General features: G+C 47.6%; 1 protein-coding gene and 1 pseudogene across 2 annotated transcripts; one reads left to right on the forward strand and one right to left on the reverse strand.

Annotated features, from left to right (window-relative positions):
- Positions 1 to 1,768: 1,768 nt before the first annotated feature.
- Positions 1,769 to 3,910, reverse strand: VRTN (vertebrae development associated; the record flags this gene model as incomplete). Its single annotated transcript, XM_082648146.1, has 1 exon — positions 1,769 to 3,910. The coding sequence occupies one exon, from the start codon at positions 3,908 to 3,910 to the stop codon at positions 1,769 to 1,771; it is 2,142 nt and encodes a 713-aa protein (XP_082504272.1).
- Positions 3,911 to 17,740: 13,830 nt separating this feature from the next.
- LOC309819213 (BOS complex subunit TMEM147-like) lies at positions 17,741 to 18,388 on the forward strand (annotated as a pseudogene). The gene has a single exon. The product of its transcript is annotated as a BOS complex subunit TMEM147-like (transcript).
- The last annotated feature ends 848 nt before the right edge of the window (positions 18,389 to 19,236 follow it).

Consider the following 19,236-nt stretch of genomic DNA (forward strand, 5'->3'; position numbering starts at 1 on the left):
AGGGACCAGAAGCAGGAAAGATAGTCAGGGGCCAGTTTATGAAGGACTTTGTAAGGCAGTGCATGGAATTCTAAGAGTGAAGGGAAGCCACTGACACCTTTCAGACAGGAAAGTGACAGAATCAGATTTCACTTAAAGATCTCTCTGGCTGCGCCTCCAGAGTGGATTGTGTGGGACAAGAGTGGAAGGAGGAGGCAGGTAGAACCTGAGATGTGGGCCAGGAGAGATGGTGGTGGCAGCAGCGTGAAGGGGAGGATTCTGGGCATACTTTAAAGTCAGAGTCAACAGGACTCGCTGATGGATTGGATGTGGGGTCAAAAAACAGCAGAACCAAGAATGACTCCCCAAGACCATGAGGATGACAGCTACTGCAGAATACCTAGACACGGGGAGAAAGGGCCTAAGGGAACGTCTTCCCCAAGGATGTGGCATCCCAACAAGCAAAGGCCTGGCCTTAATACTCAGTCCTGCTGGAGGGGGCGTGTGAGTGAACCACACTGAAGCTCAGTTTCCTTACCTGCGGCTGGGCCTAGCCTGCCGGGGTGCATCACAAGGACCGAATAGAAGCCTGACACAGACTTTGACCCTCACGCTGGCCTGACCTCTGAGCACACTGAGTTGGCCAGTTTTCTCCCATTGTTGGGAAGTATCTCTCCAGGCAGCCATAGCCCTGCCCCCAGAGGGAAGAACACCCAAGGTCAATAACCAGTTCTAAGCAGAAACCCCAGAGTAATCCCCTCCATCCTCCAAGTCCTGGACATGGGAACATCAAGGGAGAGAAATGGTCACTCTCTGCTCCTTAAACCAAAAGGGAACGTGGGAATGGGCAGTCACGTGGGACAAAACAAATACCAGAGACCAAGGGCTGTGAGCACCACATCACTTTATTTCTTTGGTTTTCCAACTTCACTCTTGGACAATGCAAATTCAGTCTCTTGCCTGCGTGGCCACTGTGTGGTCTCTCACTGGAGATGGGGCACAGGCTCTGAGGAGGAGCTCAACAGAAAAACTGGGGTCCCCAAGGGCCAGCCGGGCTGGCCAAGGACTGTGGGGTCCACAGCAGATGCCCCAAGCACCAGCAAGTAGAGACCCAAGGCCCTCTCCCCAAGTCCTTCACCACACGCCTCACAACGGACAGGCCAGCCTTCAGTGCTCCCCTAGAGGCCAACTTGGTTCTTTATCTACATCCCTGCTTCTGCTCACACTGAGCCTGGCACCCTCTCCCTTAGGGCCACCAGGCAGAAGCCATGACCTGCTCCACATCTGATCTCTTAATGTTCCTCTGGGAAACATCTTTGAGTAAGGGGGTGTGCCAACCCCCAAAAGGAACTGAAGACATATATTCTACCCAATGGGACAGACGGCCATGCTACAATACTCCTTTTGTCCCAGGGAAAAGCTGAAAGCAGCTTTGGCTAACCAACCCCGCTTCGGGTCCCCACATACATACAGCTTCCAACACCAGCAAGGGGGCCCAGCCAACGCACTTGAATCAAAAGACTAAAACCAAGACACAATAATAAAAATAAGAATGGTAAACAACTGAAGAGAATATCTCTGGTCCTGTAGCTCTCTGCAGGGGGCCAAGATGGCTGATCTCTGGCTCTCTCTGCCCTGGAGCTGGGAAACAACACGAAGCTGCCCTTGGATTCAGGGTCGATGCTGTGAGAGCAAAAGGGATCCTGGCCAAGCCAGGGGGGTGCAACTCAGGTCTCTGACCTTCTCCAAAGTGGTCCTCCTTCCTCCCAGCCCCTTTCATACCTCCCCGTCAGCCATCCACCAGGGTGAGGCCGTCGTAGAGGGCACGCTTCCACATGTAGTAGGTAGAGCGGGCGGTGAGGGGGAAGAGGGCGCTGAACTCCTTGTAGGAGGGGAAGCTCTTGGACTGGAAGCGCCTCTGCAGGAACAGCTTGGCCTGGGCCTTGAACTTCGTGGTGGCGAGCACGTCCATCACCAGCACCTGGCCGTCCCTGCCACCCGCCGCTGCTGCCACCACAGGGTGGCTGGACAGGGACCCACTGGGGGGCCGGCCCTGGGCCGTGGCCCCCTCTTGCAGGGCCCCCTCTCTGGAAGGCCCTCCCAGGGCCTTCCCTGGATCCTCTCCTGGAGAAGCCGCCATCTGCAGGGTCCCTGCAGGTGGGGCCATGGCAGCTGTCACATTCCTACCAGCTTCTTTCTCCCGTTTCTCCTCCGCTTCCTTCATGCCCCCTTTGCCCAAGCTGGGGGCCTGTATCTGGAGCTTGGACAGACTTCTGGGCCAGCCCCGGGCAAGACTCTTCCAGACCCAAAAGGTGGAGGGAGACAGGCTCGGGTAGCGGAGGCGGAAGCGACAGAAAGGGAGGTGCCCACTGAGCACCTGCTTGCGGGCTGCCCTGCGCAGGCGCCTCTGCCAACGGGACAGGGGCATCCTCAGGGGTAGGAACTCCCGGGGGGCAGGTGACCCCCCACCCGTTGCTTTCCCTGCCCCTTCTCCTGCCTCACCCTTCCAAGGGAGCAAGGCCTCTTCCCCAACAGATGCTGGCTGGGAAGCCCCGGCTACCGAGAGGGCTGGTGCAGGCTTGAAGCTGGGGTTTCTTCGGAGAGCCTTTCGGCGCCAATTGTAGTAGGTGGACCGGGAGATGCCGGGGAACCTGCGTTTGAAGCACCGATAGGGTACCAGCGTATTCAGGGAGATGCAGTGCTCCAGGTACAACTTGGCCCGCTGCATTAAGACCACTCCAGGGCTTGACATGGCCGACGAGGAGCACCCCAGCCCCTTGGCAACCTGCTGCTCCGGCAGCTTCTCCAGCTCCTCCATGGCCAGCTCCTCCTTGGGGCCCAGGGCCCGGCAGGCGCCAGAGCCCAAGAGCTCGTGCTTCCAGGCATAATAGGTGGAGCGGGAGATCTCGGGGAACCTCTGGAGGAACTGCTGCAGCGGCACGACACCCCCGCGGTGGAAGCTGTCCTGCAGGAAGTACTTGGCCGAGAAGCGGGTGGCCACCTTCTGCCGGTGCTCCTGGGACTGCCGCCGCCAGCGGTAGAAGGTGCTCTTGGTGATGCTGTAGCGCTCACCGAGGTGGGAGTAGCTGAGGCCAGGTTCCCGGTTGAGCAGCTCCAGGGTCTTGGCAAGCGGGGGCAGCGGGGCCAGGGCAGTGGGAGTCGGGGCCAGGCCGGGGCTGGTACTTTCAGCCTCCACCTCCTCCAGCCCCACCACGGGGGCAAAGTACTGGTGGCGGAAGAGCTGGCTGGTGAGGGGCTGGCCGGCCCACATGATGTGCAGCGTGGCGGGCATGTGGTCGCAGCGGCGGGGCCGGATGACACGGTTAAAGTATGGCCGGATCTTGAGGTTGCGCAAGGGGTAGATGGAGTAGATGTTGCGCTGAAGGACGGAGGCGAGGGCGTACAAGTGCCACACGTTGGAGAAGCTGCTAGGAAAGCAGGTGGCCTTGACGTCCGCATCAAAGATGGCCTCTAGCGTGGTGGACGGCAGGCTGGTCATCTCCGGGGACTCCTCAGAGCACAGGGAATAGCGCACGGCCTGCAGCATCACCTTGGAGTCAATCATGCCCTGGAGGTAGTAGTGCCGGTGCAGCAGCATCTCCACCACCGTGCGGGCCCGCAGCTCCAGGCTGAGGCCCGCGTTGCCCCACAGCAGCATGCTGGCCGCCTCGAACAGCAGGCTGCCCTCGCCCTTGCACACCAGCGGCAACATGTTCCGGGGAGCATCCTCTGGGTACAGGCTCAGGGCCACCGAGTCCACCTCCAGCACCTGGGGGCCAGGGCCTCCCTCCCGGCCGGTGGGGAGAGCGAAGGAAGACAGGACCTGCTTGGCCTCCAGAGCAGCACCAACGAGACCCTCCAGGCCCTCGGACTCCACTGCCTCCTGCAGCTCCTGCAGCACCTGCTGCACCAGCTGCTCCCGGGATGTCATCCTACCAGGGCAAAGGAGAGAGGGCAGAGGTCAGCCAAGGCACCCAGATGATACCCAGCAACGGTGCCTTATCCACTCCTCTGCCTTCTCCTTCAAGATCTATCTATTCCCATCCCCCCATAGCAGGTAATGGCTACGTGCCTCCTGGGGTTTGTTTAATTACTCAGTGGTACAAAGGAAGAGCTTGGCCTTAGAGAATGGCTTTGAATCCTGGTTCTGATATTAGCTTGAGCAAGTCACTCAACCTCTCTGTGTTTCTGGTTCCTTTTCTGTTAAAATGGGGACAATAATAAAAGTATCTACCTTATAGGACTGTTGCGGATATAAATGAGACAATGAAAGTAAAGGACGGAGACATCTAAGTGTATGTAAGTGTATACACACATACACATATTTATATATATATTCATCCTTAGAAAAGTGCCTGGCACATAGTAAAGTACTAAAGAAGCATTAGCTATTATATATTAGAGTATTATCTAGTACTATACATATTATATAGTGCAGGTATAAAAGCTGTACCTGTACACCTGTTAAAGACAGACAATCACACATAGCCTAAATTGGTCTCCTTTTTCCTAAAACAGTGATTCTCAAAGTATGGTCCATGGGGACTTCCCTGGTGGCGCAGTGGTTAAGAATCCGCCTGCCAATGCAGGGGACACGGGTTCGAGCCCTGGTCCTGGAATATTTCACATGCCGCGGAGCAACTAAGCCCGTGCGCCACAGCTACTGAGCCTGCGCTCTAGAGCCCGCGAGCCACAACTACTGAGCCCGTGTGCCTAGAGCCCGTGCTCCGCAACAAGAGAAGCCACCGCAATGAGAAGCCGGCACCGCAATGAAGAGTAGCCCCCACTCACCACAAGAGAAAGCCCGCGCGCAGCAACGAAGACGCGGCGCAGTCAAAAAAAAAAAAAGTACGGTCATGGACCCTTGGGGTTCTCTGAGACTTTCTGAGGGGCTGCAAGTTAAACTGTTTTCATAATAATACTAAGATAACAACACTAAGATGTGATTTGCCTTTTTCATCGTGTTAACATTGGAGTACAGCTAGTACCTCAGCATGAATTAAACTAGAAATCACTGTGTTCTACCCCATGATGCAGCCACAGTTGGGAAAAAGAAAGCTAGTATCACTCCAAAGTGTCCTTGATACAGCAACAAAGATCATTATTTTTTAAAATCATAACCCTTAAGTACATGACTTCAATGTTGGGAGTGACAAAATGGGGAGTGCTCATAGAGGATTTCTGCTGCACACTGGTGCATAATGAATGAGTGACAATTGGGTTGCATGATGAACTAGCCGCTTTTTCATGGAATACCACTTTTACTTGAAAGAAAAATTGAGTGGCATTAGTCATTTAGACTTGGATATATTTGACAGACATTTTCTCAAAAATGAATAAGGTGAGGCTGTCACTTCAAGGAAAACTACTACTATTTATGGCCAGTGAAAATTTCTGAGCTTTCATTTGAAAATTAGAATTTTGGAAAACTTGTATCCACTACAGTGAGCTTGACAGCATCCCAATACTTAAAGATTTTTCTGATGGGACCAGTGGTGACACTAAGACATGTAACTTTTTATACTATATAATGGAATGTTCAACATTTGAAGATTTGCATCACTCAATGAACTGTATTTCCCAAATAACCAATGGGATGGCACGGGGAAAAGATCCATTCAAAGTATAAAAGAAAGCAACGGATTTTTAATATAATACGGTGCAAAAGTTCCTGGATATTATTTCAGATTCTGCATTATAACTAAGCTTTGAGGAACTACCACCTGTCGAGTTGCGGTGTAGTTGTCAAAGAATATCCACTGAAAATGCTACCAAAATACACTTCCTCTGGGAATTCTCTGGCAGTCCAGTGGTTAGAACTTCACACTTTCACTGCCGTGGCCCAGGATCGATCCCTGGTTGGGGAACTAAGATCCCGCAAGCCCCGTGGTGGCAAAGCCAAAGGAAAAACAAAAATACTCTTCCTCTGTCCATTTATGTGTCCGGATGAAGTTGGATTTTCTTCATGTACTTCTACCAAAATAATGTATCACAACAGATTGAACATAGAGACAGATAAGAATCTACTTATCTTCTGATAACCAGATATTAGAGATTTGAAAAATTTAAAAGATGCACTGTTCTCACTAAATTTTTTTTGTTCTGGAAAAGTTATTTTTCATAAAAACTATTATTTGTTACTATGTAACAGGTTTGTTATTTTTTAATAAAGAAATCTTTTCTAAATGTCTAAATTTTAATTTTGAATGTAACATGTTGACAGATGTAACCTATATAAACAAAAGCTCTTCAGGGTCTTCAATTTTTAAGAGCATACACGTGTCCTGAGACCAAAACGTTTGAGAACTGCTGCCCTGGGATAAAGTTAGTCTTTTCAAAGAGGTAGCAGCAGCCTAGCCACTGTGCTGACATAGATCTAATAACTAAGGTTTACTATTTGCCATGCACTTTCCCAATCCTGGCAGCGGAAACTTTAAGATGGGTACTACCAATATCCCCAATTTACAGGTGAAAAAACTGAGACAATCAAATTTAGGCTCATTTGCCCAGTTTGCCCCAGGCCTCATAAGTGGTGCTGCCAGTAGTTGAAACCAGATGCTCTTTAGGGCCTGTGATTCATCTGCTCCAGTTTAAAATGCCAGCCACCTTTCAATTCAAACTAATCATCCTAATTACTGGTAGGTTTTCCGTGTTGTGTTGCAAAGCAGAGTAATATTCCTTTGTGGACACTGTTTTTAAATTAAAAAGGAGACCATTACCCTTTCTCAGATCTTTGTTCTCAGATTTTAATAGATTCCTTTAGATTAGCCTTAGGTTTAAAAATTGTGTTTGGGTGTATACACTTGTCAACTCATCAAACTGCACACCTAAAAGGAAAGTGTTTTGCGCACTTACAAGGGATGCATTTGGGTGTAAATTATGGTTCAGTAAAGTTGAAAAAAAGTTTTTAAAGAACCAAAGGCTTACCACCAGAATTTTACTTGGTAACCATAAAAAAGAAAGCTTTTTAAAAACTGGTTATCAGAATCACCTTTGGATAAAAATTTCTTGCTTGTAGTTTTTTTTTTTAATGTGTTTATTGTGACAAACCTGGTCTAACCTCTCACCGGATTTCTATTTGTCCCACATTATCTGACCCTGGAATTGGGCTTTTAATCTGTTCATCTTTTATATACTGCATATTTACTTTTTTAAAAACTTAGTTTTTTGGACTCAGGAGATAAACTTCACCGAGAGCACTTCCATATGCGATAAAAAAATTGAGCTCTGAGGAGCAAACTGTAAACACAGAAGAGCTTTTTCATTCTGGCAGACAACAAAGATGCTATGGGTTTTGTTTTTCTTGCATGTCACTTGTAAACGCTGCTATACAGACGCATATAAATGAGAGCTCTGCTCCGCTAGATACTCCGCAAACAAAATTATGAAAATAACCACCATTCACCTACTGTTTACTATGTACATTTAGGTAATTCAACCAAAATCTCAAAAAAAAAAATAAGAGGGGATAATTAATTTAAATTGTGTGGGTGATTCTTCCTGCCCTTCCACACCAGGAGGAGGGCACAATGTTCCCTTAAACGATTACAGGTTTCTGTGGGCTTTGCATTGGGTGAGCGTTTGGACTTCAGGCTTTTCAGACGTAATATTTATATGTGGTTCTCACTTTCCTTCTACATTACAACTCCATCACACCTGCACCTTCACTAGGATAGCTACTTCTAGTTCACACATAGAGAAATGGAGGCTTGGGGGTTAAATAACATTCCCAAGACCACAAGCTATTAAAACTACAAAACCTAAGCAATCTGACTCCAGAGCTCCCCTCCTAACCCCTGCGATTCCACCATACAGGGAAATACAGGGCCCAAAATGCTCATTATCCAAAGGCTGCAGAAACACATGGATTCTTGGGGCTTCGAGACAAAGCTGGCCATTTTACAGATAAGGAAATTGAGGTCCAGAAAGGTAAAGTTGACTTGCCTGAATTCCCGCTGTAGTATCCAGATACCTGCCAACACGTCCAGATAGACCACACGTCTTCCTGCACAAACCCCACCCTCCTCCCTCCCCTTCCCTGTCCCACCCTACCTACTCTTCCCATCCCAGTCCCACCCCACCCCACCCCACCCTAACTCATTCCTTCCTCTTCCCCAAAGAGGTAAGAGGAGATGTGAGTAGGTAATACCCTACTTCTTTTTTCCTCAAAAGCTTGCTGAGAAAAAGTAGCTCCCTGGAGAGGCTCTGCACCTCGCGTCAACTCAGGTGGGTCTGGACCAGGAGAGAATGGGGCAGCGGGGAAAGGCCAGAGGCCGTACGGGGAAGCTAATCATACTTAAGTAGACAATTGGTTGATGGGGTTCAGGTGCAACAGTCTTTCTGGTGATGGCTCCCTGGAAACGCAGTGCAAAGCAGATCTGACAATTACCAGGTGCATTCGTGGAATAAGGTGCAGAAAGTGAGAGCTAATCTAGGGGTCTTGCCCAGCTGGGCTCCCCTGGCCCCACCACTCTTACAAGGGACCTGATAAAACATGAAACCGAGGAGGAAGGGCCCCTCAAGGCGACACAGGCTCCCCGGCTTGAGGTTGGAAGGGAGGAAATAGGACAGCATCCAGCCAGCATCTTGGCACCTAAGAAGGGCTCTGGAGCCCAGGAAGGAATGAATGGACACGGGCAATTCTGCAGGCAATTCAAAGCCTCACCTTCACCAAGTCCCACTTCCTCCTCCCCCAGTCTCCTGATTTCAAGCAGATGGGGTCTCGGAGCCCAGCTCTGGCCTCTGTCCCTTGCATTTTAAAAGGGGTGAGCCAGCGCTCTGGGCAGGGCAAGGGAAGAAAGGGCCAAAGCATCTGCTGACAGTGTTGGTAGGTCTCTGGCCTCTAGAACAAACACCCTCCCTGCCAGGCTCATCCTGGGCTCCGCATTCGCTCACCAAGGACCCCGTGTTCTCCCCATCCCTCATAAAGCAGGCCCTGCAGTCTCGATAGCCAGCCAGGCCCTACAAGCGTGAGGGAGGGCCACACTGGCCTCAGCCCTCAGTAAGACTGCCTAAGGCCGCGGAGGCATGGCTGGCATCTCACCCGGCCTGGCTCCACACCTCTCTGGCCGGCCCAGCTGCCCAGGCTGCGCCCCTGGCTCCAGGGAGCGCCAGCCATCTTGGCTTCTTCCCCGGTGGCCAGGAGGCCTCGCGGGGCGTGGGCGGCCACAGGTCCTGGCTGGTGGCAGGCAAGTCCCTTGGCTGTGACTTCCCAAGGAACCTCCCACCAACCAAGGGCAGCAGGAGGGTCTGGGGGCACCAGGGTGGGCCTGAGGCCACCCAGTCAATCATGCCTCGGTAGTTCCCAAGCTGAGTAGCTCTAGGGGACCACGCGCCTGGAAGGGAAGGAGAATGGGCAGCGAGGCCCACGAGGGGAAGCGGAGCGAGCCGCCAGGAGGCCCTGGATAGTTGGGGAGAGAGCTGGCTGGCTGGGGGTATCTGAGACAAGGGACCCAACTGGGGAAACACCGGGAGTCTGGGGAGGGGCTAAGGCCAGACCATTGTGTAGGGTGGAGAGGGGAGATAGGCGGGCGAGCGGGGGGTGGGGATGGGGAAGAGGCTGGAGGTGGGGGTGGGGAGAAGGAGAACTTGAAACAATGCGTCCCCTCTCCACACACACACACACACACACACACACACACACACACACACAATCTTCAGAGTCACTCTGACCCTTGAGCCCTTTAGTGTCCCAAGGCCACCCCCTCGTTCCCCTGGGGTCTCCAAACTGCTCGAGGCACCCACCCTTCCTAATTTTGAGGAAACTTCCTAGTTTACTGACCTCGAGGGTGGCCCAGAGCCCAGGGGGCGTCCGCTTCTCTCTCCACCTTCCAGCTTGGGACATTTAAGTCACCCTGTGGGCAGTGTCCCCAGCTGAGCGCCACTCTCACTCCAGAACTGGTTTCATATCTGTGGTGGACCATTGAGCATGGACCGTCTACAGCCAACTGGCCGTTGGAGAAGCGGCTTAAGCCACTCCCCCCAGGAAATCGCCCACCCTCAAGTTCTCTGGTCCCAAGATGAAAGAAGTGCAAATTCGGGGGTCACTTCCAATGGTAAAGTGATAGCAGCTATTGTCTCGTCCACTCTACCCAGCTGTGGGTGTTAAAGCGCCCTGACCTAGCTCTGAAACGGACCCCAAACTGCCCAGGGAAAACTTGAAAGAAAGTCGAAAGATTTCCAAAGAATTTGGGGGGAGGGGAAAGGGAGGGGAGGAGGTTTAGATAGAAAGACCTAAGGAAAGTCTGTGGCAAGGCTAAGAGGGGGAGGGGGGGCGAGAGCGAAGCTGGAGCCGGGAAACTAGCCTTGGGGGATTGGTTAGAGGACTTGGGGCTCTCTGAACCCCCAAGATGCATCTCTTCCTGAGGCAGCTCCCCCATCCCTGGCCCCCAAAAGACAGGGAGGCTGGAGAACTCACTGCCCCCACCTTGGTGCAGGCCCCCTTCCCTTCCAGAAAGGCCTCCATCCCCACCTTTCTCTGAGCATCCCCCAGGCTTGAGGCTCAACACCTCTCACTCCCAAAGTGTGCCTGGGCCAAAGATGCTTCTGTCTGGGACCAGGGCACCTATCCCAGGACACCTGGTTTTCTGAGCCCAGCAGGAAGGTAAGGACATGTGGTACCTGGGGCTTCCGTCCCTCCCAGCAGCTCACCTCAGCCCAGAGGCCTCAGATAATCCCGGAGGAACTAGTCCTATCCGCCCGTCCAGTTCCCCGCTGGTGGGGGAGGTGAGGGCTGCCAGATTGCAGCCTTTGGTGGTAGCTCCCCCCAGGGGCTTTCCTGCCCAGCCTTAACCCTTTGGAGTGCTGGGGCTAACAGCTTCTCCCGGGCTTCAGTTCCACCCACCTCTCCTCTTTATCGCCTTACCCCTCGCTACCACTGTAAAATGCCCCCAGTGTGGTTATGCCCCAGCTCCACTAATCATCTTCTCCTCTGACGATCATGAGCCCTACACTTATCACCTAAGTCAAAACTCGTTTATCAAACATCCATCCTCAGGAAAGCTGGATGAGGGGGCCACCAGAAGTGAACTCAAGTCCAGTCCCTGCATCTTAAGCACACCAGCCCCACCCACCATGATGGCAGTCGCCTGAGGCAGTGGTTTAGGCGCCTCCTGGACTTGGATTTGAATGCCAACCCTGCCCCATACTAGAGTATGGCTTTAGGCAAATTGTTTAAACCTCAGAGCCCTGATTTAGTGGTTACTGGGGCCTAACATTTACGCCAGAGAGTTCGTTTACCCCCAGAGTTGTTGGGTGGATTCAATAAGATAAACGTAAGCATTTAGGACTGCTTGGCCCAAAGCAAGTATATTCCAGTTCTCAGGCTCTCCAGTGAATCTGAAATTATTTTTAAGTTCTTAATATAAATGCAGTATTTTAACAGTTTCAGACAATAGTGGTGATTTTGTAGGAGATGGAATTACGAGATAACTTTTTCTTTCCACATAGCTTTCTGTGTCTTTTGACATTTTATAAGGAGTCTGTATTACTTGCTATCATTTAATAAAGGCAATGAAGATAATTTAAAATTCTTTAAAAGGCTAATAGAATCTTTTAAAGTATTTTTTAAAAAGAAACCCTAGTGATAAAAAGGTTTGTTGGCGCTCCCATTACCAAAGTAAGAGTCTTATTTATAGACTAATTGGGAAAATGAATAATTGGGAGAATTTTAAAAGTAAAGTAGTAAGCAGGAAAAATCACCTGTAATCTCATTATCTAAAGACAGCTATTGTGAACATCTTGGTACATTTCTTTCTAATCTAGTTTCTTTTCTTAGACTACACAAGTTAAACTTTGTCTTTACAAAAGACCCAAACGGTACAGAGTAAAAAATAGAGTAAATTAAGCCAGTCCTCCCTTTTAGTCCCAAACCCATTCTCCTCATTATGAGACCTAAAACTACTGCCCAGTTCTTTTTCTGTATATTTTCAGCTTTTTCTGTGCATATACACATGTATATTTTTCTAGTCTCTCTGTGCATATTTTTATTCTGTGTCAAATACTTTACTTTTGACTAATATGTATCATATATGTGCCTATGTATTCTATACATAAATGATATCTAAATAATAATACAGTAGTCCTTCCTTATCTGCAGTTTTGCTTTCCTTGGTTTCAGTTACCTGTGGTCAACTGCAGTGGAAAAATATTAAATGAAAAATTCCAGAAGCAAACATTCATGAGTTTTAAATTGCTCGCTGTTCTGAGTAGCGTGATGAAATCTCTCATCCCCCGGCTCTGCCCCACCTGGGATGTGAGTGAATCATCCCTCCCATCGGCCTATCCACGCTGTAGATGCTACCCAACTAGTTAGTATAGGGAAAAGCATAGTATATATAGGGTTCGGTACTCTCCACGGTTTCAGGCATCCACGGGGGTCTTAGGATGGGGTTGGGGGGGCTGAAGTAGGGAGGGACCACAGTACCACTGTATAGTATTCAAAATGCTTGTAAATATTGGTTCAGGAATTTACTAAAGTATTAAAGATTCAAATTTCAGCCCTGTTCCCTTTCTACAGTTTCTCTTTTCAGAAGCAACCAATATCATAATTCAAAAAGAGACATGCACCACAATGTTCATTGCAGCACTATTTACAATAGCCAGGACATGGAACCAACCTAAATGTCCATCAACAGATGAATGGATAAAGAAGATGTGGCACATATATACAATGCAATATTACTCAGCCATAAAAAGAAACGAAATTGAGTTATTATTTGTAGTGAGGTGGATGGACCTAGAGTCTGTCATACAGAGTGAAGTAAGTCAGAAAGAGAAAAACAAATACCATATGCTAACGCATATATATGGAATCTTAAAAAAAAAAAGAAGATACTGATGAACCTAGTTGCAGGGCAGGAATAAAGAGGTAGACATAGAGAATGGACGTGATGACATGGGGTGGGAGGGCAAAGCTGGGGCAAAGTGAGAGTAGCATCGATGTATATACACTACCGAATGTAAAGTAGTTGGCTGGTGGGAAGCAGAAACATAGCACAGGGAGATCAGCTCAGTGCTTTGCGATGACCTAGAGAGGTGGGATAGGGAGGGTGGGAGGGAGGCTCAAGAGGGAGGGGAGGGCTTCACAGTGGTTAAGACTCCTCCTGCCAATACAGGGGACATGGGTTCGAGCCCTGGTCCTGGAAGAGCCCACATGCTGCAGAGCAACTAACACCGTACACCACAACTACTGAGCCCATTTGCTACAACTACTGAGCCTGCACTCTAGAGCCCATGCTCTGCAACAAGAGAAGGCACCGCAATGAGAAGCCTGTGCACCGCAACGAAGAGTAGCCTCCGCTCTCAGTGACTAGAGAAAGCCCACACACAGCAATGAAGACCCAATGCAGCCAAAAATAAATAAATAAAATAAATAAATTTTAAAAAGATGGAAGGGATATGGGGACATGTGTATGTCTGATTCGCTATGTTGTGCAACAGAAACTAACACAGTATCGTGAAGCAATTATACTCCAATAAAGATGTATTAAGGGGAAAAAAAGCAACCAACATCGTTTCTAAGGTATCATGCCAGAGATCTGTTATGTATAAAGAAGCAAATCTCTCAGAGAGCACTTTTGTCCTTTCTTTAAAGCATAAATGTAATATACTACTTTTATGTACCTTGCTTTTTTAAAATATGTTTATTTATTTATTTTTGGTTGCATTGGGTCTTCGCTGCTGCACGTGGGCTTTCTCTAGTTTTGGCGATCAGGGGCTACTCTTTGTAGCAGTGCGTGGGTGGGCTTCTCATTGCGGTGTCTTCTCTTGTTGTGGAGCATGGGCTCTAGGCACACAGGCTTCAGTAGTTGTGGCTCGCAGGCTCTAGAGCACAGGCTCAGTAGTTGTGGCGCAAGGGCTTATTTGCTCTGCGGCATGTGGGATCTTCCCGGACCAGGGATCGAACCCACGTCTCCTCCATTGGCAGGCAGACTCCTAACCACTGCACCACCAGGGAAGTCCCTATCCAGTCTGCTATTGATGAACCTTAAGGTCATTTCCTTCTTTTGCTCTTAAACCATGCTACAATTGGTAACCTTGCACATACATAATTTTGCACATGTGTAGGTGTAACTATACCTTCAAAGTGTATGCATATAGTAATTTAGATAGATTTTGCCAAGTTTCTCTTCGTAGAAGTTGTACCAGTTTATTCCCCCCAAAACAAAGTATGAGTGTAGTTTTCCTACCCCTAAGCCAGCATAGTGTGTCACCACATTTTTTCTTTTATCTTTGCCAATCTAATAGGTGAAAACTTAGTCTCTCAGTGTGGTTTTAATTTACAATTTTCATTATGAGTAAAAGAGCATTTTTCATCCATTTAAGAGCCATTTATATTTCCTTTCCTGTGAATATCCTTTGCCCCATTTTGCCATTTGGTTATAGACCTTTTCTTATTGATTAAAGAGAGTTTTATATGAAGACAGCCCTTGGTCTACGACAGGAACTAGAAATATTTTTTTCTGAGTTTGTGGTTTATAATTGGACTTGGCTTACGGTGGTTTTTTTTATCATGAAGAAATCTGCTTATTTTTACATATATTGAACATATCTTGTCTTTAATGGATTCTGGATTTGGTACATTTTAATCTACCTTTATTTAAACCATTAAGATGAGGTATCACAAAATTAAGGGCCTCGTCATAAGCTGTCCAAACACCAAAAATCCCAGATTCCCAGCAATAATTAAACCAATTCCTACAAGTAGATATCTTTAGTTAATATATACCTTGGTTTGAACAAAATTCAGATTTAGGAAGCAGATGAGTTCCGGGTAATCCTTCACTTATAAAGGGGCATACAATAGGACAGCTTCCTTTACATAATGAGCTGAGATAAGTAATTAACTGTGTTTAAATTTACAGCTTTCCAGGGGTTGTATAAGTGGTGGTTCACCTGTATTTGGATCAGCTACAAAAAACAAGTCCGGTATTGAGTGAAGTAATATTGATTGAACACTGACTGTCTAGTGAAAAGCCTGAGCTTTGGAGCGTAATGGCAGGATTAAAATTCCAGCTCTGTGCCTATGTGCCCTTGAACAAGTTTTCTCACATCTCCAGACCTAATTCCTCATTTAAAGAATGATAATAGTACCGGAGAGTTTGCTCTGAGAATTAAATGAAAAACTGCTTATGAAGTTCTTAGCACAGGTCTCATGATAAAATGCTCTGGACATGATGCTGCTGTTAGATTTAGTTGTCTTCCCACTTCATTCTCCTTCTATAGATATTTAAAGAATTCATCCATTTGTCATTCAATTAATGCAGCCACTCAATGCCTTATTAAATAATTTACATATTAGTCCATCATTTATTCAGTTATTCATTTACTCACACATTCACTCATGCACTGTCATTCATTCAACAGATATTTGAGCTCCTAGTATGGGCCAGATCCTGGGCTAGCTCTGAGTACATAATGATGTCCATGGACCTGACTCAGGAGTTTGAGGGTTGAGGTTCAAAAGCTTCTCATTCATTCCACAGCAGAACAAATACCTGTGTTCACTGTATACCATGGCTCTTTATCCAATGGCTGCTAGTTTTAATTCCATGACATCACAATCTCCTGGCTTCCTTTCTTTGTTCCTTTCTCTTCTTCCCCCCCCACCCACCCCCCCGTGCCCTTTTACCCTCTCTTTGCCCAGGACTCTACCCCGGACTCAGGCCTTTAATACCCCTATCAGAGTCCCTTGGCGATTACCAAGACAGATGACCACTCAGACTCTGAGTCAGACTAACCTGAGTTGAAGCTCAGCTCCTCTACTTTCTAGTTTAGGGAACTTAGACAAGTCTGACCCTCAGTTTCCTCCTCTTTAAAATAGGGATAATAATATCCACTTTATTCGAATGATTGAATTAAACAGTGAAGTCACTCCTTCGCTGCAAAGAAACACTTAACACCAGGGAGGTATGATGATCAATTCACATCTCAATTAGTTGAGTGTCTACTCTATGTAGGCATTATGTTCAGTACTATGAAGACACACAGAGAGCTAATGTCATCTCTTCCAGTCAGAAGCCATAGCACAGGGGGGTCCACAGTAAGTGCTCAATAAGAGCTGCTATTACTTGCTTTTCCCAAGGAATGCCCCTCACTCCTGGACACTGACACTTCTCAGAGACCTGTGCTGAGGGGGCTGCTGGGCTGATGCTAGCTTCTCTGGTTTCATTTGCAACTCCGATCTGGCATTCTTTATGGCTTTAAAGTCATTTAATTTTGTGGTAAATTTGAATATAGACTGGGTATTAGCATATTCTAAAGAATTAATAATATTCTAAGGAATTAATGTTAAATTTGTTAGAGGTGATAATAGTAAGAAAAGGTCCTAAATTTTCAGATATGTTTGTAAGAATTTAGGGTTGAAATGGTAGGACTTTACGTATTTGCTCTTTAAAAATCAGAGGAAAAGGGCTTCCCTGGTGGCGCAGTGGTTGAGAGTCCGCCTGCCAATGCAGGGGACACGGGTTCGTGCCCCGGTCCGGGAAGATCCCACGTGCCGCGGAGCGGCTGGGCCCGTGAGCCATGGCCGCTGAGCCTGTGCGTCCAGAGCCTGTGCTCCGCAACGGGACAGGCCACAACAGTGAGAGGCCCGCGTACTGCAAAAAGAAAAAAAAAAAAAATCCCCGACTGTTTGCCATTAAACACTGACCTTTTGTTACCTGATTTTTAAAAAAAGGAAGAGAAAGAAAGAAAGAAAAAGAAAGAAAGGAAGGAAGGAAGGAAGGAAGGAAGGAAGGAAGGAAGGAAGGAAGGAAGGAAGGAAGGAAGAAAAGGGTAAAGCATATATGGCAAAATGTCAATAATTATTGAATCAGGGGTTCATTTTACCATTCATTCAAGGTGGTTCATTATGCCATTCTCTCAGTTTTGATGTGTTTGATAAGTTTTATAATAGGAAGGTTGAATATCTATTTTTGTTTAATGGGAGGATCACTTTATGGAAGCGAAGGGGAAGGAAACTTACCACGTGCAGCATTCCCATTTAGGTGGAGGGCAGGCCGCCCTATCCTTAGCCAGGAGGAGAGCTTGCAAAGGGTGGGCTCTGTCATTAGATTGCCACCTGCTTTATTTACAGGGCCTTTGCAGGTGCCCTTGGGGAATTCACCTGGACAGGGAAGAAGGCTTGTGGATAATTTACCCCTCCCCTGTCCCAAGGAAACAGGCACAGGTACCCCACTGGAACAGCTAGGCCTCAGACCAGGTTTTAAGGCCTTGTGGTCCTCTCCCCACCAAGTTCATTACATTTCTTCTGTCACCTCTATTTCATCAGTAAAGGAGAGACAAGACCACAGGCCAAACTCAAGTTCTCCCAATTACTCTGTTCGTAATCTCAAGCCTGGTGCCTTTGATCTTGGTTAGTTTATTCCCAATTCCCTCCACTCCCCACCACCACACACAGGTAACCCCTTTCATTAACTTCCTTCCAGACTTTCTTTTTGTAAGTATAAGCAAATGCAAATATACATCCTCCAATAGGCTTAAAACTAACAACAAAGCAAATTGAAAATAGAGAAAATTGCAGTGTTCCAGGTAAAGAGTGAAGAAAGTCTGGGAGTTGTTAGCATATGGATGGATAAGCTCTAGAGGCAAGGGAATAGAAGAAGAAGGAAAAGAAAGGAGAAAGAAAAAGGACTAAACTTCAGAGTCACCCAGAGGAAAAGAAAAAAGAGGCAGAAGGAAGGTGGGCGCCAGGCCCAGGCTCAGGCGCCAGGCCTCTGAGGCAGAGAGGTGCGCTCCGGCAGGCTGGGCAGCAGGCGCCATGACACTATTCCCCTTTGGGGACTGCTTCGCCCTGGCCTTCTTCTCCCCTACTTCATCATCTACAAGTGCAGCAGGCTGTCCGAGTACAGCGCCTTCTGGAAGTGCGTCCAGGCCGGGGTCACCTATCTGTTCGTGCAGCTGTGCAAGATGCTGTTCCTGGCCACTTTCTTTCCCAGCTGGGAAGGCGGCATCTATGACTTCATTGGGGAGCTCATGAAGGCCAGCGTGGTTGTGGCAGACCTGATAGGCCTAAACCTTGTCATGTCCCACAATGCCGGCAAGGGGGAATACAAGATCATGGTTGCTACCCTGGGCTGGGCCACCGCCAAGTTCATTATGTCCTGCTACATCCCCCTCTGGGTTGGAGCTCAGGCACTGAGTTTGACTGGAAATACATCCAGATGAGCATTGACTCCAACATCTGTCTGGTCCATTACGTCGTCACATCTACCCAGGTGTAGATGATCACATGCTATGACCTGTACCACACTTTGCAGCCAGCAGTCCTTCTACTGATGTTCCTTAGCATCTACACGGCCTTTGTCATGGAGATGTTCGTCCACCTCTGTTCCCTGGCAGCTGGACGGCACTGCTGGCCCTCAGCACCCTGTCCCTGTATGTCGCCCTTGTCAATATGCACCCCTAGGCTCGGTGTCCCAGACTTTCACATACCTTCTCCCCATCTCCAGGTTTCAGTGAAGTAAACAGTATTTGCAAAGTTCCCCCCCCCCCAAAAAAAAGGCAGAAAGAAAAACCCAGAGAGAATATTTTAAGAAGAGAGGGGTAAGTAGTCAATTGTGTTATCTGCTCCTAATATGTGAACAGATCTGCATGAACCACCCTGGAAAGATAGCCACGTTAAAGAGAGAGTTCAAAGTAAAATATATGCTATGATCCTACTTTTGAAAAACTGATATGTATATACACATGTTCAGTGAGTAGAAAGAAGTCTAGAAGACTTTAGAAAGAGTAGACTAACAGGGGAAACCTGGTGAGCTTGTTTGTGGGAAAAGGTGGCCTTTTTACTTTGCACACTTCAGTTTTGTTTGCATTTTTTACCACAAGAATGCATTCTTTTGGTAAATAAAAAGGATTTGTAAAAAGGGGGAAACTACTGTTTAAAACCATCTATATTCAAATTTTCTGTGGAGTACAGAAGGTGATTAAGAACGTTGGCTTCAGAATCTAATAAACATGAGTCTAAACCCCAGCTCTACTCCATGAACCAGTTAACCTCTCTGAGCCTCAGTTTCCTCATCTGTAAAATGGTGATTATACTGATAATTACTTCAAAGGATTGCAATAAGGATTAAATGGGGAGCATGAGTAAAGCATCTAGTACAATGACTGTCATACAGAAAAGGCTCAATTGATATTAGTTATACATATATAATATATATATAATTAAGTTATATATTAGTTTTATATATGTAATAAATAAAATATCTATTACTAGATCAAACCAGCCAATCAGAGATGTACTCATTTGGACAA

The sequence above is a fragment of the Grampus griseus genome (genome assembly GCF_964374135.1).
Source record: "Grampus griseus genome assembly, chromosome: 2".
In the NCBI taxonomy this organism is placed as follows: Eukaryota; Metazoa; Chordata; class Mammalia; order Artiodactyla; family Delphinidae; genus Grampus; species Grampus griseus.